This window comes from Notechis scutatus, chromosome 2, assembly GCF_049901735.1.
Source record: "Notechis scutatus isolate UNSWTSFEM ecotype Mainland chromosome 2, rNotScu1.2, whole genome shotgun sequence".
Classification (NCBI taxonomy): Eukaryota; Metazoa; Chordata; class Lepidosauria; order Squamata; family Elapidae; genus Notechis; species Notechis scutatus.
The window spans coordinates 141913717-141941658 of NC_142010.1; the positions used below are offsets into that span (position 1 = coordinate 141913717).

Sequence of the window (27942 nt, forward strand, 5' to 3'; positions counted from 1 at the left end):
GGCCCTTTATTTAAAAAGAGAGAGAGAGAGAGAGAGAGAATGAAAAGGAACTTCAAAGTTTCCTCCTCATCTGGTGTTCATAATGAGCTTCCAAGTCAAGACAAAGAGCCACAAAACTGAAGGTTCCCGAGAAAGTGAACTCTCTCCCGAGATCAGAAGCCGAAGAAAGGCGGCGGCTACAAATGTTCCCGAGAGACAACCACGCATGTCCTCCTCCCGTCAAAAGACCGAGGGGTGGGGTTTGGGAAGCGAGGGAATGGCTTGGTTCCTCGTATCCCTCTTCCCCAAGCTCGTATAGCCCTCTTTTGCAACTCTGGAGTTCCAAAGCAGGAAATCAAAAGTTGGAAAATTAGGTTCGAATCCACCAGGCAATTCCGCCTACGCGGCAAACAGCGCCCCCTAGCAGGATGCCCCTCAGCTCCACTCGTGCTCAAGGCCCACGAGAGATTTTGTTCTAATCCACTGCTCTACATTTACAACACCACCCGCGTCGACGCTCGTCGGAAAACGACCCACCGCCTCAATTCATGCCTCCCTTTCCGCCGCGCGCCCCCCACTCCACCCCATATATCTACCGGCATTAAGTGCCGATCGGCGACAATCCACCTACATTGCAGGCTGGCCGGTTGGGGCCACCCGAAGGGATCCAATCCCAAGGAAAACGGACTGATGCTCGATTTCCGCAGCATGCAAGCGCTCCGGTTAGTAACATCGTAGAGCTTTCGCGGCGCGACGGCGAATGCCTCCATGCAGTCGTACATCTTTCCCCTCCGGAATCCGCTTCCAGTGGAAATAGGCGAAGGAGAAGGAAGATACGGTGGCGAAAATATGGATGATGGTGGTGGTGGTGGTGGTGATGCTACTAAGAGTGAGTTTGTGCTGGTGATCCAGGAAGAAAAGGAAATGTTCGCCTCCCTCCCGGAGAGGCAGCGGGAGGGGGGAAGAGGAGGAATAACTCGGGCCTCTGTCAAACGAGCCCGCTCCCGCTCACACGCCACCTTCTCTGCGTCCCGCGTGTAATACACATCCCGCATGAAGTTGGGAGCTGAGAAGTCCAGCCTTTCCGATCGCTCCAGCTTGCTCGCTGAAGAAGCTATTACCTTGCCGCGAAAGCGGCTAAGGACTCCCCAATTGGTGGGTGTGGCTTGGGAGCGAAAGGGGCTGGACCCTGTGGGACGGATGCACAAAATCTGACTACACACAACAGTCACATGCGGGGGCACAACACGCCGAGCAGGACCTAGGAAACGCGCCCAAACAGTGATTTGGCAAGCGCGCAACAAGGAACAATAGGCAAACGCGCGCGCACACGTAGGCAGGGCTGTTGTTGGCTGCCGTGTGCGGGGGTTTGGTTTGGTTTATTTTGTTTTTCCTCCTTTCGGCTGCTGCTTCTCTTTCCCAAGCCGCACCCACGATGGCACTCAGAATGCAGCAAGCAGAAGAAGATTGCGAAGTTTTAGCAAACGTACCACAGCTGATTACGCGTGTTTACTCGGAAGAGAGTGCGGCGGAATTGAGGGCTGGGTAAACACGCGTGCATTCGAGAGGGAAGGTTGACAAGAGTGCCCACCGCGGAACACCACATTTTATGATCCGAGAGGAGACGGCCCTATCATTAGTCTGAGTTTAGTAAACCTATAAAACAAACCGATTTAGGGATAAGGTAGAGAGGTGGTGGAAGTGGTGGATTAAGTGCGGCATGATACAGCCTGGCCTGACCTCTCAAATTAGCTCCCTATTTCCATTGTGCTGGAAGGTGCTGCCTGCTCCCATGATGAAGGTTGAGTAACTTTGAAAGTTGATCCCAGGGAAGTTATCGCCCTGCTACAAATAGCTGCTTCTTGTAAGCCTGCTTCTGCCAGCAAAATGCATCGACTGTAAAAGGGCTCACAATTCTGTATTCACAGTGGGGGAATGGCTTGAATAGAAGACCTAAGCCTGCCCTGAAAGGCGAGAGGGAAAATAGGTACCTTTCCTTTGTAATCCCCTAAGAAGCTTGGCAAAAGTTATGAGAATATAGGAAACTGCACTAAAGTCCACATAGAATAAATACAAGGTAACCCATCAGCAACCCAAAATTGGGAATAGGTGGTACAAGTAGTCTGTTGGTGGCCATTCGAAGTTACAAAGGCACTGAAAAAAGTGTCTTATGAACACTTTTCACACTGCATCATCCCCATGGTCACATGATCAAAATTCGGAGGCTTGGTAACTGGTTCGTATTATGTGGATTTTGTACACATAATCAGAATAGTTAAAAAGATAAATAATTCCACATTGCAAATACATGGGGGTGCAGTGTCCCAGTGATCACCTGTTGTGGGCTCCTGACAAGCAAAGTCAACGGTGAAGCCAGATTCACTTAACAACTGCAGTGATTGACTTAACTGTGCAAGAAAGGGTGTAAAATGGGGCGAATTTTACTTAACAACTGTCTCATTCAGCAATGTAAATGATGGGCTCCGTTGTCATAAGCCAAGGACTACCTATAGTAGTCGTGGAATATATTTGTAGGAAGGGGCTTTGGATCTATCCCATGCATTGCTGTAATCAACTTTTAAATAGGATTACTGCAAGTAATACAGAGCATTCAGCAGAGTGCTTGAAATGATGTTAATTCTGCTCATTGTGCCTTAATTACTGTCATGGAGAACCTCAGCAGATACAGTAAATTCCTCATGGCCAAATCACAGCATAGAAAACAGTTTCTTCTCTTCCCATGTCCACGTAGTTACGTGGAACAGGAATTTAGCTCTGAAATCCAACACTTAATTCCAAAATCAAGGGATGGGATTTTGGAAAGCTACCCAAATAATTAGTCTTCTGTGCATATAAAAATAAAACAAACCAACTCTGAATTCAAAACATATCTTGCTGCTTTTGTATGCATAATCAGAATAGTTAAAAAGATAAATAATTCCACATTGCAAATGCATGTTTTATTCACTTAAAAAAACTTTACTGTGTACAATATCTGGGCAAGCATAGGAATCTGAATTTAATTAATAGAACTATAAACAGTGTGATATTGATTTATAATAGAACTATAACAGTGTGATATTGATACATTCCCATGTCACCGCACAAAGCATTCTTTACCACATTCAGATGTACAGTCTCCCCCATCCCCCCCCCCTTTTTTTTTCTCTTCTCTCTGCCAGTCTCTCAAATCTCTTTAAGAAATTTTGTAGTGGAGCAGTATATATTCACAGAGCTATAAGCTGGCCATGTGGCAAGTGAACTAACTGGAGTAATCACTTTTTCACATGCAAAATCCCTTCTGGATTTAATTTGTCCCTACAAATGGGACCAGGGCTTGATATGAAGAAATCAACAAATGAAACATTCCAAAATGAGTGACTCTAGCATCCACCTATTGACACATAACTCCTATTGCCCCCAATAAAGCATTTCCACCCTGATTCATGCATTATGTACAATTGGTTATAGGGAGAGTGGTGCAATGGATAAAATTATGGACTAGGAGGCTCGGGTTCAACTCCATCCTCAGCAGTGGAAAGTTATCAAGTCAATTAATCTCTCAGCCCAAGGCACCACACAGGATTCCTATGAAGAAAATGAAATGCCATGTACACTGCTTCAGGCTGCTGGAAGAAAGGTAGGGTAATGAGGTAAAAAAGTCTTTGATAATGTCCCTCATTCAAGACTTCTCTGTAAGCCTAACAGTCATGGAAAAGAGGGAGAGGGGGTGTCTCGTGGATACGCTACTGGCTAAAGGATACAAAACAAGGGGTAGGGGTGAATGGACCTTGCTCACGAAGGATGGAATTAATGGAGCCTTCCTAGGATTGGTGCTTCTTAGGACACTTGTAGATGATCTGGAATTGGGTGAGACAAGTGGAATAGTCACATTGGCTGGTGACATTCAATTGTTCAGAGTGGCAAAAATAATAAAGAGACTGCAAAAAGCCCACCAGAGAAATGGGCATCAAAATGTCAGGTGTCGTTTGACATGAGCACGTGGAAAGTAGTGAACGTCAGTGCCAAAAATCTTTATAGCAACTACTGTGATCAGAGCTATCAGAGATTGATGAGGAAAGAGACCTTGGAGGAATGGTAAACAATTGACTGAAGATATGGACACTGTATATGTCCAGTTCCATGGAAAAGGCCAACAGCATATTAGGGATGATAAGGATTGAAAAAGGGATGCCAATATTATAATGCTCTTACATAAATCAATGATGCAAGTGCATCAGGAACATTATATGCACTTCTGCCACTGTACCTCAAAAAGGATATAGCGGAGCTAGAAAAGGTTTGGAGGAGGACAACTAAGATGATTGCGGGGCTGAAGCAACTTTGCTATGAGGAAATCTTGCCACATATTTGGTTTTTAAAGTTTTGTAGTCTAGAAAGGGGGCAAACAAGAGGGGATATGATAGAGGCATATAAAAATATGTGTGGTGTTGATAAAGTGGAGAATAAGCTGTTTTCCCTTTCCCAAAATATAGTACCAGAGATTATCCAATGAAACAGAAGGAAAAAAGAAACAGGACAGACAAAAGAAAATATTTTTGTAGCCAAAATTTGGAATTTGCTACCACAAGATGTGCTACTGATTACCAGCTTAGCTGGCTTCAAAAAAGAATTGGACCAATTCATGGAAGTCATGGGAAGTGTGACAACCTCTGAAGGCCATCTATGGGAGATAGTGGGCTTCCTTGTGCAGTTGGTTGGCCGTTGTGAGAACAGATATCTAATCCAGCAGAGCACTACAAACAAGCAATAAGCAAATACATGGTTTAGTTAGCTATGACACAATTGGCTAGGTTCATAGAACATATTGAACCATAAACCATGAATTACAAACTACAACAACCAATTTACACAAGCAAAAAACAAATACCCACATCATGGTTTACTGCATAATCTCTGTCTCTTTCTCCCCAGCACCTGCAAAAGTGGTAATAAATATTGTTGAGACAAATATTATTATATTTAGCATGCAGACTATTGAAAGGTCTTTCATCTCATAAAAGGAAGCAAATTTAATTAAGTAAACTCATGTTAGTCACATATATTAATCAATAATGTATCCTCTCAAGCTTTTTTCAGCCCCAAGTCTACAAATATGACCCTCAATGGACAAACATTTTGCTTTGACCCTTTTTTTCCCCCTGCAAATATCATTCCAAATTTTATGCCAGTATTGATCAAGTAAGTGATGTGACAAACAGAACCATATGGAATAAGAACTTAGAAACTATCTGAGCAGCTAAATGGGATGCATGGGTTCTCAATGGATCCGGGAACTTTCTTCAGCAACAATCTTGAACAAAACTCAGTTTCGTTGTATCAAAATATAAGTTTGCAAAGATAGAAATATGCAGCCCTAAGTTATTTGGCAGCCAGGTTATCTTCATTGAGAAGAGAGTGGGAAATATTCTTAGGTTATTGATTGGCTGATAAATAACCATGGGCACATACTTCTTACCTTTCCTTATAAAACACTGGCACATTCCCTAGAATATCTTGTCATGAATGATCTGATCACATGAATACACCTCCCCAAGAGGGAGAGAGGAAAGCATAATGAAGTTTACCCACAGTGGCTTTGTGGCCATTTTTAACAGAAAAAATAGAAATTGTATTAGAATGTGAAAGATTGATTTAAGATTCTTTAAATTTTTGATGAGATGAATCCCATTGAAGGATGCAAACTGCAAACGCGCAGTGGGGATGGGTCAAATTGTCCATAAGATCAACCTGAGCCAGCTGTCAATTATTTGACTTTAGATACATTCTATAGAGATTTAGTTCTCTGGAGAAGGCTCTGATGCTGAAAAAGATGGAAGGAAAGAGAAGAAGAGGACGACCAGCAGCAAGTCCACAGTCAGTTGCAGTGTTGATGGATGCATCCTTGGGAGACCTAAAGGATTAGCCCAGGGACAGATCCTCCTGGAGAAGATAAGCCTATATGGCTGGCACATAATCAGTCAGTCAGCGATCACACCTCCCTCTCTGGAATTTATCAGTTGTGCAATGAAATAACCCAACCACTAAATCTGAGCATAGCAAGGCAGCTCAATTCTCAATCTGGTGCAGTTTTGGGCCCTTGTGTTCTCCTGCTTTAAGACACATGTCTACAGCCACTTTAGTTAATCCCCATGGTCAATGCAGCGCTTGCTCTTACAGCTCCCAGTTGCTATGGCATTCCTAGACTATGCCCCACCATAGTCCCAAAGGTTCTTTTTCCAAAAGGCAACTGGACTTTCCTAGTTTTTTTTTTTCTTTGAAAATATTTCGCTTCTCATCCAAGAAGCTTCTACCAGAACTGAAGAAGCTTGTTGGATGAGAAGTGAAATTTAAAAAATAAAAAATCAAGAAAGCCCAGTTGCCTTTTGGAAAAAAAAAACACGTTTGGGACAACAACGACCTAGATGACTGAGCATATCCATATACCTGTCCCACAATATTCTCTCACCCCATCCAGTTAATTGGCTATCTGCTTTTTGATGGAGTAAATCTCTGAGATTATTCAGAAAAATGTTCCAGTGTTTATTTCTCCTCTCAAATGGCTGAATAGCCCCACCAGTGGAGCCTGCCCCCTCCTCAGAGGCTAGAATAAATTGGCTCATTTATGTGTGTGTGTGTGAGTGCACACACACACATACACACACGACTGCTAAGATCTTTTCGCCCTCCTCTCTCTTTCTGTCCTGTTTCCACTAAATGGGCCAATACATACACACTTGCTAGTTGTGCTGGAGAAGGCCTACATTTGTACCTCCCTCTGTTTTGGCTGAGTTAGGCCTTTTCCCTGCCTCCCCCAGCCCCTATGCCAAACTTAAAATCCTTTGTCCCTTGCCAAGTTTGGGTAAACCAACATCAGCTTTCCCCACAAACTAAACTGGCTATCCCCCCACCCCTCCCAGGTAATCTCGACTCTGTGTTGGTTGGGCTAGGCTCTGTGCCAGTGGTTAGCTAGACCAGGCCAGGCTGTTCCACCTCCCTCTCCGGCAGCCTCTCCCTTTCCTTCCAGCTCAAAGGCCAAGCGAGCGAGCGAGCAGAGCGTCAGCCGAGCCAGCGGTATGAACTCCGCAAGAACCCCCTTTGGGTGCAGTAACCTCTACATGACCCAGCTCCATGGCTCCCTTCCCTTCTCTTCTCTGCAGGACCTTGCTTTTTTTTCCCCTTTGGCTCAGCTTTTCCACAGACTCCTTCTGCCCTGCAGCCTTCGGAAACGGCTTCACGGTTCTCCCACTGATGCCACCCGTCCCCTCGCCCTCGCTTTGGCAACAAGTCAGTTTTGAACCCTTCTTTTTAAACTTAACTTAAAAGCAGCCGGTGTTGCAGCCAAAGGCTTCGGATTTGCATGCAAGGTATCCACATACACAGCGGAGCAGTAACCTCAAGTATTTCTCCTCTCCCTCGGCTCTCATTCCATCTATGCTCCGTACACTGAATGTCGTCCATGAACGGAAAGGGGGGAGAGTTAAAGATCTACAAAAAAAAACCCAGCACAAATCTAAAGCATACTACGCTATCAAAGCCAGAAGGATAATCCTCTGGATTTTGCCACAAAACAGATCGAGACCCTTACTATCTATGAACAAGATGAATTGGTGGTCTTTTGACAGAGGCGGTGGGAAGGAAAGAAGGAACCCCGAACCTGTGTGCTTTGCCCCCGTACAACTCCCATGTCTATCTTTTCCCTACTGTGAGGAATGCATCCCATTGAATTACAGTCTCCTTTCACATACAAATCAAACCCTGATCTGCACCCCGTTTAGGCTTTCCCCCAAAACTAATACCGCATGCCAGCATTCACCATGGATAGTTTTAAACTGCAGATTCAATCATCTCCTCCTCCCAATATTTAAAGAGGGGGATTTAAAAAAAAAATCTCCCTCCATGCAAGAATCAGTCCTGGACCTTTAATAACCAAGGAAATGTAGATATGAGGGGGAGCTTAGTTTTAAAGGACATGAGTCAGTTCAATCGACTTAGTAAATAATAAACTCGGGGAACTTTTCCTGAACACACAGGAGCATTCCCCCCTCCACACACCACACCACCAAAAAATGATCTCCCGCCTGTACCGACACAAGACTCTGCCCTGTGGCTGCTCTCCCTTTCTCTGCCTTGTGGCTTTTCGTTGCTCAGCGAGGGTTTCTTCCTTGAATCCTTCTGGCTGCACTGGCAGAGATCAGAAAGGTTCCAATTAGCCTGACCCGCCTGCCACTAATTCAAACCAGAAGTTGCTTCGCACGGGCTCTGCTCTGTGGTTGAGCTGTGCTGGAGTCCCTGCATAAAGGCATTCCCTCCCGTGCTCCTCTCCCCTTCCCCATTGCCCCCATATTGAAACATATCTCCAGAGGAGGAGAAGGGAGAAGGAGGGCGGGGGTGGGGGGCAAGTATCTTCCACCAAGGTCTGAAATACCTTCTTTAACTTTGCAATGCCTGTTTTCTTAGTTTTATACTCCTGTGAGGTTTTTTTTTTTCCCCCTCCTTACCTGCAACTTTCAGTTTAAAAAAACAAAACAGTTTTCCCAGATTAGGGTTATCTTTTAGATCAGTCCCATATGTCATTTCCCCCTACCTCACTACCTACATAAATTAATGATGGGAGTGGAAGTATATATCCAACCCTCAACCGCAAATTAGATAGAGTAGTACCTTTTCAAGTATAAGAAACATAACAAAGTCTGATTGCATTAAGAACCATTCATAGGCCAAAATTAAACACGTATTCTTATTATCTGATAAAGAAAGGAAGGAGAATTATATCGAAAGATACTAAATATAAGTCTTTCTATTTTGGACAGTCTTATTGTGAACTACAATTCTTCAGATGCCTGGAATTCTGTCTTGATATGCATATGGACATAAAGACATGCCCATGAAAAATATTAACAGAACAAAATGGTCAGAGAAAAATAAAATAAACGTAACTTAATTCCACTAGAAGACTGCAACTCATCTTGAAACATTCAGATATTGGATGAACCAGGAAGAAACATAATTATAAACCTGAAACAATCCAGAATCAAAAGGTCCAGGAAAAAAAAAAGTATTTTAGAGCAAAAGATGTTAAGGTTTTTAGAAGACTGCCACTATTCAATACCCCAGGAGTGAAGATTGTACAAATGTTGCTGTAATATAGTTTCAAAAAGCTCGAGTCAGCTTGACTAGGGGTGAAGAACCTTGGGAATTGTAGTTCAGCAACCCAAGGTCCAGATTTTTTTTTTCTTGAAAGGGATAATTTGAAGGCATCAATCTACCAGTAAACGAGTACTGAATACATTAGTGAAAGGATGAGCAGTCTACTTCATTAGATCCACAAACTGAAAACATAAAGCTGACTTATCCCAACTTCCATCTAATTCAGTGCAGCCCACTATGAATTAGTTATGGATATCCATATTATTAGGCAGGAGTGCTTCTTGGCCTGGGTGACTCCTTTTAAACCAGCCTCCCCAATCCAACAATCCAACACCTTCCAGATGTTTTGGATTGCAATCCCTGTAGGTCTAGCCAGAATTCTGATGGCTGTTTTCCAATAAATGTGGAAGGTGTCAGTTTGAAGAAGAGGGACACTCAGTAGAGATATATCGGACCAAACCAATGTCTAGATACATTTACTGCACATACAAGAGCTTTATGCTGTAGACTGGCACTGGCTCCTCATTATGATGGTGGGCATGCATACATTGAAACAAAGGAGAGACTAAACCAAAACACTCATGCAAAAATAATGAGCAATCCTTTCCCAAAACAACAAAAACTAAAACTATAGTTTTAAAGGTGGGACCTCTGTGGAAATATTCATTAGCCACTTAGTACAATAAGGATATCTTACAGTGTATATCTGGTCTTCTAGTAGTTCATGGTCAGTTGACTGGCTGGCTATGTTTCCACAAGTACAATACAATGTTTGGATATCATGATAAATACTCAACACCCCTCCCAGCAGATGCAATAAATGCTTGAAGTTGAATCCATGCTGTGTATGAACACAACTGAGTGACCCTGGGCTGGAAGCCAGATACTTCTAATGTAACAGTTACACATCCAATGGCTATATGAATGGAAAGTCAATCAGCGTAGCTTAGATACCACATTCTTGTGAGATTGTTGGCTACCTGGCAATCTACTGCAGAAGAGGGAGGGGCTGAATCCTCTTCTTACTTTGGGAATCAAGTGGAATTGGAGCAGGAATTCTTGCACTAGATAGAATTAGAAACCATATCTGTGATTTGGCTGAGCAGAAAGGGAAGTAGGGATGGAAAACATCTTCTACTTTCTTCCATGAAGCCATGGAAATGGGAAAGAAAAAGAATAATGTGACTTTTTTTTTAAAAAAAATGCATAATTTCTATAATTCTGAACCAGAAATTTGGGAGGCGACCAGAGGAAAAGGGTATAAAAATATAAGAACTTTCATCTTCTACTCTAACTAGAGAAGTGGGATTTGCTGGCGCTAGGATTTCAAGTTCAATAGGAATTTTGTTTAACACAGTGCTAGTGATAGCGTTGGATCTCTGCAAGATAGTGTGGCTGCCTGGTTCCTTGCCATTTTCTGCCTTTGTTCTAGCTGGGCCCATGGTCTTCTCAAATCAGCAGCTCCACAGTCTGGAGGTTCTCACAACTTCTGCTGGGACAACAGCAGATGAAAGCCATGGCCAGGAGACAATCAGCTCCAACTAGTGTCCCAAATAGGACATGTTTGAAACGAGATATGCTGGGCTGTAGTCACATAATGCTTTCATCACTAAGGTTTTGACCACTACTGTTAAGATGCACTCAGTGGTGGGATTCAAATTTTTTTACTACCGGTTCTGTGGGCGTGGCTTGGTGGGCGTGGCATGGCTTGGTGGGCGTGGCAGGGGAAGGATTCCATTCCGTCCCCAGCCCACTAACCTGCTTTCCAGCTCCATTCTCCAATACAGAGCAACAAAAGAAGACCCAGCCAATCAGCTGGGACTCAGGAGGCAGAGAATAGATGGGGGCGGGGCCAGTCAGAGGTGGTATTCCAAACCAATCAAAACTGGTCAGAAATTGCTGAATACCACCTCTGGGTGCACTGCTTGGACTTGCCTTTAACTTGATGCAGGATGCAATATAGGTAGGTAATCCTTGACTTACGATCACCATTGAGCCCAAAATTTCGGTTGTTCAGTGAGACATTTGTTAAGGGAGTTTTGCCCCATTTTATGACCTTTCTTGCCACAGCTGCTAAGGGAACCACTGCAGTTGATAAGTTAGTAACAAGGTTGTTAAGTGAATCTGACTTCCCCCATTGACTTTGCTTGTCAAAAGGTGGCCAAAGGGGAGGATCACGCATCCTTGGGACACAGCAACGGGCATAGGTATGGGTCAGTTGCCAAGCATTTGAATTTTGATCACATGATCATGGTGATGCTTCAAAGGTGTGAAAACCGTGAGGGTGAAAAACGGTCGTAGGTCACTTTTTTCGGTGCCCTTGTAACCTTGAACGGTCACTAAATGAACTGTTGTAAGTCATGGGCTACCTGTATTCATTATGCTGATTGGTAAAAACTAGTTCAGCAGGCCAACCCTCCTCATCTGGGTCTTGCACTGCTTTTCCATAACTTTCTGAGTACAATTCAAAGTGCTGGTTATCCCCTGTAAACCTCATCTTGGCCCAGGTCCTAGTTACTTAGAGACCGTCTACTCCAGGTAGAATTTGCCTGTTCTGTAGGTCAGAAAGGTGTACTGTATGAAGGTGGAAGGGTACAGTAGAAGGAAACAAGCCCAGGGCTTGTAGAATAGTCTCCCTCAAGCCTGCTTGGGATAACAATGGGTTCTCTTTCGTTGATCTTTTAGGACACACTTAAAATTATTCTCTTTTGCCAAACGTTTGAATCTTAATTTCTCGGGGTTCCTATTGTCTTTTACCAGTTGGATGTATTGCTTTAGTTTTATTTTTTACTAGGATTGTTTTATGGTTTTAGCAGTGTTTAATGATCACAAGCCAACCTAGTCTCACATTATTGAGTTGGCACAGAAATAGGATAAATTAAATAAGAGGTAAATATAGCTATATTTCCTTTCACAAATGAGTTGTTATTTAGTCGCATCCAACTGTAATGCACTAAGTCTTTCTTAGCTTCCTTTTTTTATTCCTATTTATGTCTGCCATCTGCTCTGAAGAACCAACTCTGACAATTCAGAAAAGCTTATCTTTGAATTATTTCAACCCAATGCATACAGTACTTCCAAATATATTTAACCACTTGATACTGTGTTTTTAATGGGTCTGCACATAATATGTGTGTTGTTAGTGGCTTATTAAAACATCCCAAACCCGGGCAGGGTGATCCGTAAAGGTGCTTATATGTTAAAAATGAGGATTTAGCATGATCTATGAACCAAGTCATGTAATTTGTACACCACCTTTGATGGTTTGAGTAATCTATAGTTTGTTGCTTTTTCAACAACCATCGTTAAGCAAATGCTGGATTAAGCACAATGGTGAGCTGGCCAGTGTGTAACAATAACAGAATTGGAAAGGACCTTGGAGGTCATCTAGTCCAACCCTCTGCTCATACAGGAGATCTATACTATACTACAAATGACTGTCCAGTCTCCTCTTAAAAGTCTCCATTGATGGAGCACTCACAACTTTGGAAGGCGTTTTTTCCCCTCACTGGTTGATTATTCTCAGGACCCCACACACTTAGTCAAAACCAGCAGAGGCAGTATTATTTCAAGGTCCCTCCAAATTCGACATACAAATAAATACCCAGTTGAGAAACGCAGTCTCAAAAGTCCTGCAAAACTGACAGCTCAGTTTTCTGGAATACAAAAACCAGCTCTGTGCGATACAGAACTCCAAAAGCTATCAGTTTGTCCCACTTCAGAACGTTCCCACCTTATTCGCAAAAATTCTCATTGTGGTTACAGCATTGGACATTAGAAGGGCTGTCAAGAAACCACAGACTGCTGTGCAGCAGACGAAAGCATGGCTGTTCGCAAAAACAGCTGCTTTCCATGGAGTCAGTCTTTATCAGTTCAACAATTGAAGGAAACATTGGCAGTCTTGGGATTACTAGCTTTTTCTAGAGGTCATTCTCCCTTCTTCAGCTGGAAGTTTACTGTCTGTATGAGTAACTTTTACTATCTGCAGCAAATTGTTTCTTACATCCTATAATACCCTTTGCAGCTTGATATGTTTGACAACCTGCAAACATTAATACGATGAGGCAAAAGCATAATCAGCGGAGTGTATACTTTGGGCTTGAAAAAACAGTATACGTGTGTTTCTTTTGAAGCTAGTATTTCAACATTTTGGTGCTGACTCATTCCATTTAACTACATGGAAGTAGATGCCTCTGCATCATGCCACAAAATGTTTGCTTTTTTTGTAGCCCGGGTCCGTGCACAATTAGGTGCACCTAATTCCCTTGAAATTAACACACTAAGTGCACCTGACCTGCCTTAGATTCAGGTTGATACTATACAGTTAGTCCTCAATTTGTAACAGTTTATGTAATGACCGTCCGAAGTTACAAACAGCACTGTTTCAAAAATGACTGATGACCATTTTTCACACTTAAGACTGTTGCAGCAAATTCAGACCCTTGGCAATTGACTCATACAGTATTTATAATAATTGAAGTGTCCCAGGGTCATGAGATCACTTTTTGCAGCTTTCTGACAAACACAGTCAATGGGGAAGCCAGATTCCCTTAACAACTGTGTTACTAACTTAACAACTACAGTGATTCACTTAACCAGTCGGGGCAAGAAAGGTCATAAAATGAGGCAAAATCCACTTAACAACTGTCTCACTCAGCAACAGAAATTTGGGGCTCAGTTGTGGTCATAAGTCGAGGATAAATCAATATGCCAATGTAGAATTCAGGCTGTGGAATACATTTCAAAGACTGATCTTGGGGTGCTATTTTAGGAACCTAGATTCCAAGCAATTTTTACTAATATTAAGTAGTATTGTAAGTTTTGCATAAAGCATCTTTTCTGTAGCGCATCTTATTTTAATCTTCCTGGCCCATTGCTTCTGTGACTTTCTGTTTGTATCTGATCCTCTTGCTCTTTGCACTTCTCATGAAGCAAAGTCATTCACACTTGAGCAATATCATTTAGCTAGTTAAATGACTCCACTTTCTTTGGTAGCTCATTATGCCCTGAGTTTCCTGGAGTGGGAAGGACAAAAGGTTTGAGTCTTTGCAGCCCCACCTCTAAATCTGACAGTTTTCTAACTAAAAGATTGCGTGCGCTTTGCTAAGGGAAGTCAGGAAGTTCCAGTGGTGGGAACTAGTCCCAGGCATAAACCTTCTTCGGTTCTCGTTAGAGAAGCTGATAATAGTTTCCTGTTGCAGCAATGTTGACAATTTCCTCTGCAGGTTCGGGTAGTGGGGTACTGGGTTGTCACATCTGGGCACTGCACAGTCCATGGTTTCGTACTTCTGGTGGCAGCTGACGCACTTCTTGCTATGAGGAACTATTAATGTTTTCCTTTTTCCTTACTGAAAGAAACTGCAGAGACCAAGATTTGCTCAGGGCAGCCAGTCTCCCTCAAAATATCTTACACTGGTAGCCATACTCAAGCCATTGGCTTGTCCCAATATTTCTCTCAAAAGATAATATCATTGCATCGGTCTCCAGATCTTCCACGTTCATTTTTTTTTTGGTCTTCCAAACAAGAACACGGTTCTTAGGAGCTTTCCTCTGAAGCTTTACCGATCGCATTTCTTTCTTCCAAGCTTCCTAGATCCCTGAAGAAAAGACAAACAGGCAGGGATCCCTACCAAGAATCACACTTGAACAGCCTAACACATGCCCCATCCCACTCAGTCAGGCAAGGAAGGTATGTTATGGCCACCGTTGGTTAAAGAATTTGGGCTGGAGGGGTCTAAAAAGAGTCTTCTCTGCCATTGCCCCCACCATATGGACTATCTCAGGGGTGTCAAACTGAAGGCCCAGGGGCCAGATCCGGCCCATGGGGTGTTTAGTTCTGGCCTGCAGGGCCGCCCTGGAAATAGCAAAGGACTGGCCTCAGCCAAAACGCGGCTCTCCCAAGCTCCGTTTTTGCCGGCACAGGGTTTCAGGAGGCCGTCCCAGCTGTAAACGGAGCTCTGGAGCCCGTTTTCTCTGGAAGAGCGCCCGGGCCACAGGCGCCCCTGACATGAGTGATGTCAAGCTGGCCACGCCCATCCCATCAAACCCAGCCCTGATGTGGCCCTCAATGAAATTGAGTTTGACACCTCTGGACTATCTTGTCCCCAGAGGTGAGGCTGGCCCCCAGCTCTTGTGGCTTTCCAGAAGAGCATGAAGAACTTACATGGGGATTGAAGAGTGACATACAACCCTGGGGTTGGCTGGTGGCGTCAGGATGCTCCCTCTGCCTTTTAAACTCTGCTCGTATTTTATTCTGCACTTTTTAAATTCTGTTTTTAAGTTTCTTTTCTTTTTATGACCCTGTAGTCCCTTAATTTGGGATAGAGTCAGGGCAACTGGATGGAGCTGAGTGTTTACCAGCTACATGCCCTGCCTGGTGGCTACATGTTCTTAATTATGTCTCTTCTATATCATTTTACAGTTTGTATCAGTAAATTACCCAGAGTCTTTTGGACAGTGAGATGGGCAGTGTCTACATTTGAAAATAAAAATAAAATAATAATCAGTACTAGTATAGGTCCGATTGATCACATAAGCTTTTGTTCATCCAGCCATATTTATGACCAAACTAATACATTTAAAAATGAAGGGAATGGGTACGTTTTCATCAATCACAATTATTTTAACAAGCTCTGAAATCATAAACCTTTTGCTCAGCCCACCTCACACAGGAGTGTATTCATGATACTTCTGGACTATCTTGAGTGTATTCATGATACTTCTGGACTTCATAAGTGAAGCCTGCCCTGAATTTTATTGGGGGAAAGATAAAATGCAAAAGTCACAAACAGCTCATTGATCCTTTCTTTTTATAACAGCCATTCACTATAAAAAAAAGCCTATAGATAGTCCTTCAACTTATGACCATAATGGAGCCCAAAATTTCCACTGATAAGTGAGACATTTGTTAAGTGAGTTTTGCCCTGTTTCACCACCTTTCTTGCCTCAGTTGTTAAGTGAATCACTGTAGTTGTTAAGTTAGTAATCTGGTTTTTAAGTGAATCTAGCCTTCCCATTGGGTTTCCTTGTCAGAAGGAAGGTGATCACATCACCTTGAGACACAGCAATAGTCATAAATATAAGTCAGTTGCTGAGCATCTGAATCACATGATCATGGGTATGAATCAGAGGTGGGATTCAAAAATTTTTACTACTGGTTCTGTGGGTGTGGCTTGGTGGGCGTGGCAGGGGAAAGATACTATAAAATCTCCAGTCAGCGGTTCTCCGAACTACTCAAAATTTCCACTACCGATTCTCCAGAACTGGTCAGAACCTGCTGAATACCACCTCCGGTATGAATGTGAAAAATGTGAAAAATTGTCATAAGTCACTTTTTACAATACCGTCACTTTGAATGGCCATTAAATGACCTGTTGTAAGTCAAGGACTACCTGTATTAGGAGGTGTTTGTATGGGATATACCAAAAGCCTCTTTTTAAGTTCAAGGGAAGGGGGAAATTACCTCAGGTCTTACAAATGGAAGATGATGGTCACAGTGAATTACAAAAGAGTAATGAACTTTCAACTAATGAACAGGCTTTTCTTGCATTTTTTTTTTTAAAAAAAGGCTGTGATCATTAGCTTCAATTCTCACAAACTGAGATGCACCCAACCCAGGACAGTGTGCATAGCTAATAAAGAAACTAGACCCAAAGCTGTATGAAGGAGTGATAGGCCTTTGCAGACAAGTTTGGTTTAGGAAAGAAACCCAGGCGAGCTTCCCATTCAAATTGCCTGGATGGGAAGCTTACCTTGGCCACTTCACCTCCCTCCCTCCAAGGTCATACTGCAAAAACACTATTGGGATGTAAGGAAGTCAAATAGCATTATGAAAAAGATCACCCTCCACTGAGACTAAACAGCTTGGAGGAAAAAGGAGGGACTATTTGTACCTGTAAAATATGCCCTCGGGCTTTTTACCCAAGAGAAGCCAAAGACTTACAAATCCTAGAATAACAAGTCTCAAACTGAGTACCACAAGAGAATTGCCAGGGTACTACAAGAGGTAAATAAATTAAGCAACTGAAAGTTCACGTAAGTATCTATTCCGCTGATGAACCTGCATGTTGCCTATGATTTGGTGCTCTTATATTTATTTCCTTTGGGTTGGAATCCATTGGGGACAATTTTATGCACCTTTACATGGATGTGAATAGAGCATTCAACCACTCCCTACTCAAGGAGCTGGAAAAGAATTCGCCTCTCATGGCAAGGTGCTTAGAATGGCCAAAGTAGCATGCCATTGCATGGAAGATATATTAAATATAACTAAGACAAGCCCTGACCCAGAAGGAAGGCATTCACACAGCTTTGTCTCATGTACCACCAATTGTGCCTATTCCTGAACTGGGAGGCCTTTCTCACAGTCACCTCATGTGTGGAAACCTCAATGCCCTATTCATGGGGCTGCCCTTGGAGACCATTCTAGATGGTCTAGATTGTGATGCACAAGCAGTTATGGTCAGGCTACACTATGACCATGTAATTCCTCTATATTATGCTAGCCCCATTGTTTCCTGCAGGACTGATGAGGAAAAGAGAATGGAAAGAAATATAGACTTGTTTTAGCTGTTCATAGAGTAAGTCATTCAAGAAATAGGCACTATTTTGGGACTGATATTCTCTAATGTAAAAGGATGGCTACTTAATATGGAATATTTGCTTGGGGCCATGATCCCACTTACCTTGGGGCAACCTCTTTCCTTGACAACGGTTTTCAACTTGTCCATAATCTATTAGTAAGAGAGCCTTAATTGTCTTTAGAAGCACCAGTGCTATAGTAGACTTTCCCCCTTATTCCAAAATGCCCAGCAGCTGCCTCAGGGTATCAGTGATCTTTCAGTATCCCTGTCACAGAAGGCCAGTAATCAAAATGTTTCAGGCTAATACATACATTATTTTGAAGTCCCAAAGGTGCTTTTTTAACAGGCAACTGGACTTTCGTTTTTTGTTTTTTTTTTGAAGACGTTTCTCTTCTCATCCAAGAAGCTTCTTCAGCTCTTCTTCAGATTCTTGGATGAGAAGCGAAATGTCTTCAAAGGAAAACCAGAAAGTCCAGTTGCCTCTTGAAAAAGCACCTTTTGGGACAACCATGACCTGGATGACTGAGAATATCCATAGACATTTAGCTATGCATTTTGAGATTACTTTTGAAGGTATGCTTGGGGAAGCTATGGGGGCCACTGTTGTGTAGCTTTGTACCATAGTGCTAGGCTGCCCAGCGAATAATGTTATTAGTATTTATTGGATTTATGCAGCCACCAGAACCAAAGGACCCAGGTGGTAAACAGTTAAAACATCATAAGAAATATATATATATATAAATATATATAAAATAAGAAATATCCATCCATCCATCAGTTTATTACAGTCCTAAGGCCAGGTACAATAACATATCTAAAAGAGGAAGTGTTATGCATTTCTCTATATCTATATCTAAGACAGAAAGACAGTAAGCATAATAGGATATAAAATAATGAAGAGCAGATATAACAAAACAAAATAGAGTAAAAATACCCTGTTTCTCCAACAATACGGCCTCCCCCAATAGGAAGTCCCAGCATGTTTTATAGGCATGAAATGAAATTAAGCCCCTCCCCCCAAATTAAGGCCTATATTAAAACATGCGAAATGGGGGGGAGTGGTGGGGGGCCTTGCCATTAGGAAGTACTTTTGTTGCACACCCGGATATGGTGCTGCCTGCGTCGACCCCGATACGAAGTGCCCCACCAACGCCGAGGTCAACATCTAAGCCGTCGCCGCCCGCCCACCCAAAAATGCAAGGGGGGGGGGAATTAAATCACCCCCGAAAAGACGGCCTAGCCATTTTTTCAGGGCTCAAAAAAAAAAATAAGACCCAGCCTTATTATATGAGAAACATGGTAGTATCATAAGAAATACAGAAACAAAAACAAAAGTGAGCACTTTCTCTTGCCTAATTTGCAGACGATTGCAATATGGTAACTAAAAAAGACAGAAGCATTTCTCAGGAAATCTTGCAAAATTTGGTTTCCTTAGTAATATGCCTTCAGAAAAAAAGAAAAGAAATGCTCGATCAGATTTGGATTATGAGCACACGATGCAGCCAAGAGGTAGTCTGGAAGTGAGACTCATCTGTTCCTGATATGCAGCTGTGATTGATGGCTATTTTCTCAGGAGCCACTGATCCGCTGAAGAGAGGACAGCTAAACCAGATTAGCCGAACCAATCACTTTGCCTACCATATGCTGCACACACATAATCAGGACAATGCCATTTCTCAGTGACTGGAATGTATATAATGTAATGTATATAGGCAGAATAGGGATTGGCACTTGGGTTGACAAATTTCAGGCCAGTGCAGTTATGAACTGACTCAAGGATAGAAAGATGGATATCCCTTCAACTGAACAGCAGGGAAAGGCTCTTAGCTTCCCAGTCTTACAAACAGACACTATGAAGTATTCTATCAGGCATTTTTCCCTTTCTTTTGCTAAAGGCTCTCCATCCTGGAGTAGGCCCTATTGTGTTAATGTTTAAGGCACTGCGTTTAAGCTCTGTCTGTCCGTACATCCATCTATCCATCCATCCATCCATCCATCCATCTCAATAAATCAGAATAGAGCTGGAAGGGACCTTGGAGGTCATCTAGACCAACTCCCTGCTCAAGCAGGAGACCCTATACACTGACAAGTAGGGCTATCCAGTCTCTTCTTAAAAAGAAGAGACTGGATAGCTGGTTAAAAATATCCAACACTCACAACTTCTGAAGGCAAGTTGTTCCACTGGTTGATTGTTCTCACTGTTAGGAAAATAAATCTATCTATCTATCTATCTATCTATCTATCTATCTATCTATCTATCTATCTATCTATCTATCTATCTATCTATCTATCTATCTATCATCTATCTATCTATCTATCTATCTATCTATCTATCTATCTATCTATCATCTATCTATCTATATCATCTATCTATCTATCATCTATCTATATCTATCTATCTATCTATCTATCATCTATCTATCATCTATCTATCATCTATCTATCTATCTATCTATCTATCTATCTATCTATCTATCTATCTATCATCTATCTATCATCTATCTATCATCTATCTATCTATCTATCTATCTATCTATCTATCTATCTATCTATCTATAATCTATCTATCATCTATCTATCTATCTATCTATCTATCTATCTATCTATCTATCTATCTATCATCTATATCTATCTATCTCTCTATCTCTATCTCTATCTATCTATCTATCTATCTATCTATCTATCTATCTATCTATCTATCATCTATATCTATCTATCTCTCTATCACTCTCTCTATCTATCTATCTATCTTCTATCTATCATCTATCATCTATCTATCTATCTATCTATCTATCTATCTATCTATCTATCTATCTATCTATCTATCTATCTATCTATCTATCATCTATATCTATCTATCTCTCTATCTATCTATCATCTATCTATCTATCTATCTATCTATCTATCATCTATCTATCTAATATAATTGCCCATCTTACAAAACATCGTAAATAGAAATGGTCATCAGCCCTTTTGTTTTTAATTATAGTTGGCTGGAGTATATGTTGCAAATATAAAAAGGCGAAATCTCTTTTCATGAGAAAGAACAGAGAACATGGGAAGTATCAGTAGTTAATCTCCCACACACCCACACCATGCAAAAGTACTCCTATGTTATATGAAACTTACATTGCAGGACTATCATCTTATTCTAGTCCTTCAGAGAAGTCCACAGGCAGAAAAGCCTGATCACACCAAATTAGGATTACATAGCCAATGTTCCTGGGCTGAACTCAAGACTGTCTGGTAGACTAATAAAACCTGCCCTCTAGACTAGGAAATAGATAGCGAACAATTGTGTTTACTTAGTAGTATTGGAAAATTACTCTTCCTAATTATTATTGCCTAAACTATTGCTTCAACGGAAGATGTATCTTTAAATATTACCAACTTATTTTAAAAAAATCAACATGAAGAATGTGATCTCTTAGGCCAAGTTTCTCAAAGTAGCACTTTCCAAATATATTGGATTAAAGCTCATATCATCCACAATGTACACTGTCCATACTTATTAAGAATAATGGAAAATGTACGCTATCTCTTCTAAAGGACCCTGAATTAAGAAATTCTGCTTTAGGCTCAACCTTCTCCTATCAGATAGAAGCAAACGCTAATGTTTCTGCCAGGCCTAAACCCAAAGACAACAGAGCAAAATCTAACTGAGTCCAAGCCTTTATTTGCTTACACCTAATGCAGGGGTCTCCAACCTTGACAACTTTAAGACTTGTGGACTTCAACTCCCAGAATTCCTCAGCCAGCTTTGGAATTCTGGGAGTTGAAGTCCACAAGTCTTAAAGTTGCCAAGGTTGGAGACCCCTGACCTAATGGATACTTTCTGCCCTCAAAACTCTTGAAAAAGTTATTGGCTATTTGAGGGACAGCCTCTTCCTGATCACATCTATCTGTCCCATTAGGTCCATCTGGAGAGAGATATAGTGGGCCCCATCTGTTAAAGAGTTCCATCTGCAGGGACCCAGACAGCATATGCAGTGATGGGATTCAAAAATTTGTTACTACCAGTTCTGTGGGCGTGGCTTGGTGGGTGTGGCAGGGGAAGGATATACTGCAAAATCCCCATTCCCTCCCCACCCCACTAACCTGCTTCCCAGCTCTGTTCTCCTGTGCAGGGCAACCAAAGAAGACCTGGCCGATCAGCTGGGACTCAGGAGGCAGAGAATAGATGGGGGAGGGGCCAGTCAGAGGGGGTATTTGCTGGTTCTCCGAACTACTCAAAATTTGCGCTACCAGTTCTCCAGAACTGGTCAGACCCTGCTGAATACCACTTCTGAGCATATGCCTTTTCTGCTGTGGCTTCTGTCCTATGAAACATCATTTCCCCAACTTTGAAGTTAGCCCCATCCCAATTAGCCTTTCAGGAGGCTTTGAAAACGTGGTTTTTCCAGCATGGGTCCCGTGGGAAGCCAGCCCAATTGTTCTACATGTATTGAGTTTAGATAGATGTCTTCTCCTGCAACCCTGCTTTTATTTATATTTTAAAGGTGTTTTTAAAAAAACAATTGTGACATTATTTTAATTGTTGGTTTGTACACTGCCCAGAATCAAATTTGGTGAGATGGATGGCCATATAAATGTACTATTGTCATGATGGCAAACCTATGGCAGGCGTTACACGGGTGGCACGCAGAGCCCTCTCTGTGGGCACACGAGCCATTGCTGCAGCTCAGCTTTGCCGCGCATGCGCACGTACCTCCTCCTTGGAGATGGCCAGAACAACTATGAACAATTTTTCCAAATGTAGCCTGGGACTTTCAAGTTAGCTTCAATATCACCCAATGGGTGCTACAGAAAAACAGGAAACAATGCGGGGGGGTGAAGCTGTACAAAAGAGCATAAGAGTCTTTCTGGGATATGCAGCTGGCTCCCAATTCTACTCTCTATACAATCCGAGGGTGTCAAAGAGAGGGAGGGAGGGAGGGAGGGAGAGGGAGCGGGAGAGGGAGGGAGGGAGGGAGGGAGGGAGGGAGGGAGGGAGGAAGAGAGAGAGAGAGAGAGAGAGAGAGAGAGAGAGAGATATTTGGGGAGGAGGGCAGGAAGGGGGAAATGCATTGCTTGATTCTTTCTGGAGCCAGCAGAGGAGTCGGCCACAGCCTCAGGCGCTTTCCTGCATTCCAGCTAAATTGATCCCATAAACACACTGACATATTTGAAATCCAAGAATGAGAATGTAAGGGGAGGAGCAGAGCAGGTCCTGAAGGTCTTTTGGCTTTGTCCCTGGCCGTGTTCTTTCTATCTATCTATCTATCTATCTATCTATCTATCTATCTATCTATCTATCTATCTATCTATCATCAGACTTGTATGCCACCCATCTAGCCAAAGGCGAGTCTGGGCAGCTAACAGACATTGAATCAAATGCAGTATATAACATTAAAAGAACAAATAAAGATCTTAAATTGAAAGGAAATAAAACTAAGCAGGATGGAGATGGAGGGAGCCAAGGGCATACAGGGAGGCCCAGTGGGGCCCCAGGCTACGTGACATAGTTGGCCAAAACGGTGAGAGCAAGTCTGACCCTGGGAAAAGGGGCACTATCTTCCAGAAGGCGGGAGCCACAGCACAAAAGGCTCTTCTTCTGGACCCCGCTAGCCAAAATTCTTCGGTTTATGGCTCTACACCATGCCCCTTCTGCTGGCATGGGGAGGGGAGAACAGACTATGGGATGAGCCAGTTTCTCAGACAGCCTGGACCCATGCCAAGCAGGGGTTTGAAGGTGGTAACTGGATCCAGAAGCAAACTGGCAGTCAGTGCAGCTCACAGAAGAACGGTGCAACGTAAGCCAACCTGGGGGGGCCCAAATAGCTGCCCGCGCAGCTGTGTTCTGCACCAGATGAATCTTCCAGATCCTCCTCAAAGGTAACTAACTCCATGTAGAGCACATTGCAGTAGTTCAACCAGGAGGTGACTAGGGCTTGAATGACTGAGCGCGTCTCCTGTTGTCAAGAGAATTTAGAACCAAACTGTTCCGTGCAAGCAAATGCAAGTGTAGCCCTTACGGTCCAGCTTTTTTCCTGACAGAACAATTAATCAGTGGAACGATTTGCCTCCAGAAGTTGTGGAGGCTCCAACACTGGAGGTTTTAAAGAAGAGATTGGACAGCCACTTGTTTGAAATGCTATAGAGTCTCCTGCCTTAGCAGGGGTTTGGACTAGAAGCCTTCCAAGGTCACTTCCAACACTGTTATTCTGTTAAAAATGTAATTGCAGCAGATTCTTCAAACTGAAACAGTTTGTCCTTAGTTACCCCACCCACCCACCCCTGTAACTGGGACTCAAATGTGTGTTCTGCATTTTGGGGAAAAAAAGGAAACAGCTGTTGGGGGAATGGTTAAGCACCCACTTGTCATCTGCTGCTTCCTTACTCTACTCCTACCAGAGATAGTAAAGTAAATTTTGAAATGCTAACTATACTGAACGCCACCAACTGTTTCTCATAAGTTTTTTCTTCCCAGGTTCCTGATCTGGGTTGCTTCAGTGCTGTCCCTAAAATGCAGGTGCCCAGAACTGGATGCTACGTTGTAAGTGTAACTTTGACTTAGTCCCCGAGTATTTTCGCATTGGAGGCATAAAAACAAAATATAGTTTTTAAAAACCCAGAGATTTTTTCCCATCATTAACAATGAATTGTTGTAGTAGGACTCTCTGAATGTTAACTTATTTTATGTTGATTATCAATGCATTTGTTCTGGTGGTGGTGGTTTGTTGTAGCTGAATTACACTGTTGGAACGTGTTCAGTGTTATCCATCAAGCCACCCAGATCCTTCCTGCAGATACCCCGCTTGGGGGTTGGACTAGATGACCTACAAGGTCCCTTCCAACTCTGATTATCTGTTATCTGTTACTGCTATCTAATATGGTCTCCCATGATTTTCAATTTACGACCTTGATTTTTCTTATCCAAATGAAGGACTATATGTTCCTGTTGAAATTCCTCTTGTCAGTTTCTATCCCTTGTCCATTTTGCCAAGAACCCCCTGAAACTTGATACTGTCTTTTGAGTGGAGTGTTGTTCTTTGTGTTGTCTTGCACATCTGATAACCATATTTTCTAACCCCTCATCCAACCCATTTTTAAGTCTGTTAAGCAACACAGGCCCTCGAACAGAGCTCTGCAGAATGTCACTCAGCACTTCCATCGTGATGCTGAGCATTGCTGACATTTGAGAGGTTATCAACCAGCCCTGCGGCCATCCAAGGATGGCATAACCATGTCCATCTTCACTTGTAGAATCTCACAGAAGATTTTTTTTTTTCAAATGCTTTGTTGAAGTTAAGTCATTTTCACAGACAGTTGGTCACTCTATCCCCAAAAGAGATCTGGTTAACTTGTCATGAATTATTTTTAATAAATCCATGCTGGCTCCTACCACTATAACTTCCTTTTCAACATGCACATAAATTGACTGTTTAATAATCTCTTCCAGTATTTCCATGAAGCTGACTAGTATGTAGTTATCCTCAGGGGTGGGATTCAAATTTTTTAACAACCGGTTCTGTGGGCATGGCTTAGGTGGTGGGCGTGACCAACTCAATATCACTCACATTGAGGCACGCATCTCCTCGCCTGGCCTCTCATGACTGTGGGGATGCTGCAATAGTCATAAGTGTGAAAAATGGTCATAAGTCACTTTTTTCAGTGCCATTGTAACTTTGAATGGTCACTCCACACAGGCAAAGTACCAGCAAAGGAAGGGAAAAAAACTCCAGAGAAGTTCCTGAGACAGGAAGTCTAGTCCTGCCAAGAATGTAATAAGGGTTAACGGAGAGGCAGTTTCTGTAAGCAACACCAGAATGTTTCCTTCCTGCCTTCCTTACAGGATTAGGCCAGTAATTTCTTCTAACAACCGGTTCTCCGAACTGCTTAGAATGTTTACAACCGGTTCTAGCGAATAGGTGCGAACTGGTAGAATCCCACCCCTGGTTATTCTGGTGTCCCACCTTCCTTCCCTCACTTTTTGAAGACATTGGCCCTAGAGCTCACATTACAGAGCCCTACTTTTGGGGTGAGGAGGGAGAGGGGGTTTCCTCCCTACTATCTCATTCCCCCCTGTGGGAAACCCTTTTCCTTCTTCAAAAAGGGCCACCAGACTAATCTTCACGCAGTTGTTTCTTCTGGCCTCAATGATGGCGGCACTGAGTGTTTGTCTAGAAATAGTGCTTTGGAGATATTGACTATTGACAGACTGCACCGAGGAGTCCCTGGGCTGCCTTCCTTCTTTAGGATATTATTGGAAAGGAATGGAAGGCACAGGATCCATGTTATAGAGCGGGTGGAATTTGCCAAACAATGGCTTCATTTTCAAGGCAGCCTTCAATGAGCAGCCCACAGTTGAGGAACAATCTTCCTTCTTATATGCCACACGCAAGGGATCCTTACAGGGAAGTAACTGAAGAGAGTGAAATGTATTTCTACATCAACAGACAACAGGATTGCTCTGAGACTCAGACTGCAGTTCATTGATAATGATAGGAAATATCTCTGGGATTTTTTTTTAAACTATATTTTTATGCCTCCGATGCTAAAATGAATACCAGGGCAATAGTTATGTTGGTTTGCAAGAGCAGGCCTGAGCACAAAGAAGAAACTGCTATTCTCATCAGGGAAGGAAAGATACAGGCAGTCCTCAATTTACAACAGTTAATTTAGTGACCATTCAAAGTTACAATGGCACTGAAAAAAGTGACTTACGAATGTTTTTCGCACTTACGACTATAGCTGCATCCCCATGGTCAGATGCTTGGCAACTGACTCAAATTTATGACCTTTGCTGTGTCCTGTGTACTTGTCAGCACGTTTGCGCCCTCCTGGCAAGCAAAGTCAATGGGAAAGACAAATTCACTCAACAACGATGTTACTAATTTAACAACTGTGGTGATTCACTTAACAACCATGGCAAGAAATGAGGCAAAACTCACTTAACAACCATTTTATTTAGCAACAGAAATTTTCGGCTCAATTGTGGTCATAAATCAAGGACTACCTATATTGGGCTGGATCTTGGCTTGGTCTCTCTCTCTCTCTCTCTCTCCCTCCCTCCCTCCCTCCCTCCCTCCCTCTCTCTCTCTCTCTCTCTTTGACAGCAGCTAAATATGACTGTAGACTTATTCCAGACTGTAAACCAAAATAATAAGAATATATATATATATTTTTAAAAAGGTAGTAAGAAGTCACATAAAATTACAGTCAGGCTCTACAGGACTCCCTGCTTGGAGAATTCTTCCTTTCTCATTTCCTGCTCATCTGCTGCAGGACGCAATCCTGTGGAGGAGTAGCCAGCTGGCTCCCTCATCTCTTCAACACCAGTAGCTGCCTGATGTGGAGGAACCGTGTTAAGCAGGGGATGGAGATAAGAGGCCTGCCGCACTCTCGGAGGCTGTTGGATCCTTGGCCTCCCCCACATGCGTATTTCAGCCAAGGAAACCAAGAGCAACTCCAGAGGACAGCTGTGAAAAGGCCTCCTTGCTTGCGCTAAAAGCTTGGGGACAATGAGCCAGAGAAGGGAATGCAAGGAAGTTTGGTGGATGGATATCTTGGGAACTGTCTACACCAGGGGTCTCCAACCTTGGCAACTTTAAGACTTGTGGACTTCAATTCCCAGAATTCTTCAGCCAGCTGGCTGAGGAATTCTGGGAATTGAAGTCCACAAGTCTTAAAGTTGCCACGGTTGTAGACCCCTGGTCTACACTACTGGAAAAATAAATGCTTTTTCCCAGCTTATTTGCAATTTTCTACTCACACTGAGCTCTGTCAACGGCAAATTTAGCAAGAAAAACCATGACCAACATTGAAACAAAAACAAAATCCTAGGCACCAATCAACAGATGCAATTTAGTAATAGATAACTCAGAACACATGCAATCAGGTTTTATATAGCCAAAACACGACAAAGTGTTATGCCTAGCTAACAGATCAGACACTGCCCCAGATGAGAAAGTGAAAAAGTGTCACAGGTTTCACACACACGCGCGCGCACACACACACACACACTGCTGAGGTGAAATGCCACCACCCACTCTTAAGCTGGCAGAAACTTAAATCAGTATGAAATTTGCTCTCCATTTCATGACTCTATTCTGATTCTATGGCCTTTGAATGGCAGGTACAAGTACAGGTGATCCTCAATTTATGACAACTGAGACCAGAAATTTTGTTGCTCAGTAATGCAGTTGCTAATTGATTGTGTTACCCTTCCAGCCACAGTTGTTAAGTAAAT

The 27942-nt window shown here is 42.6% G+C and overlaps 1 protein-coding gene and 1 long non-coding RNA gene across 4 annotated transcripts in view; one reads left to right on the forward strand and one right to left on the reverse strand.

Annotated features, from left to right (window-relative positions):
• Positions 1-27942, reverse strand: part of RARG (retinoic acid receptor gamma) — a 140402-nt gene that overhangs the window by 48975 nt on the left and 63485 nt on the right. Inside the window, exon 1 of one of the 3 annotated variants that reach the window (XM_026673952.2) lies at positions 611-2855. The exons of the other annotated variants lie outside the window; for them this stretch is intronic. Within the exon in view, the coding sequence (XP_026529737.1) occupies positions 611-1034 (424 nt within the window). The 5' untranslated portion in view covers positions 1035-2855. Of the gene's footprint in view, positions 1-610; positions 2856-27942 lie in introns of those variants that run through there. 3 annotated transcript variants of the gene reach the window in all.
• LOC148132290 (uncharacterized) lies at positions 1112-27814 on the forward strand. The gene is made up of 4 exons (XR_015747808.1): positions 1112-1465; positions 3451-3619; positions 24181-24246; positions 26979-27814. It is a non-coding gene; the product is annotated as an uncharacterized LOC148132290 (long non-coding RNA).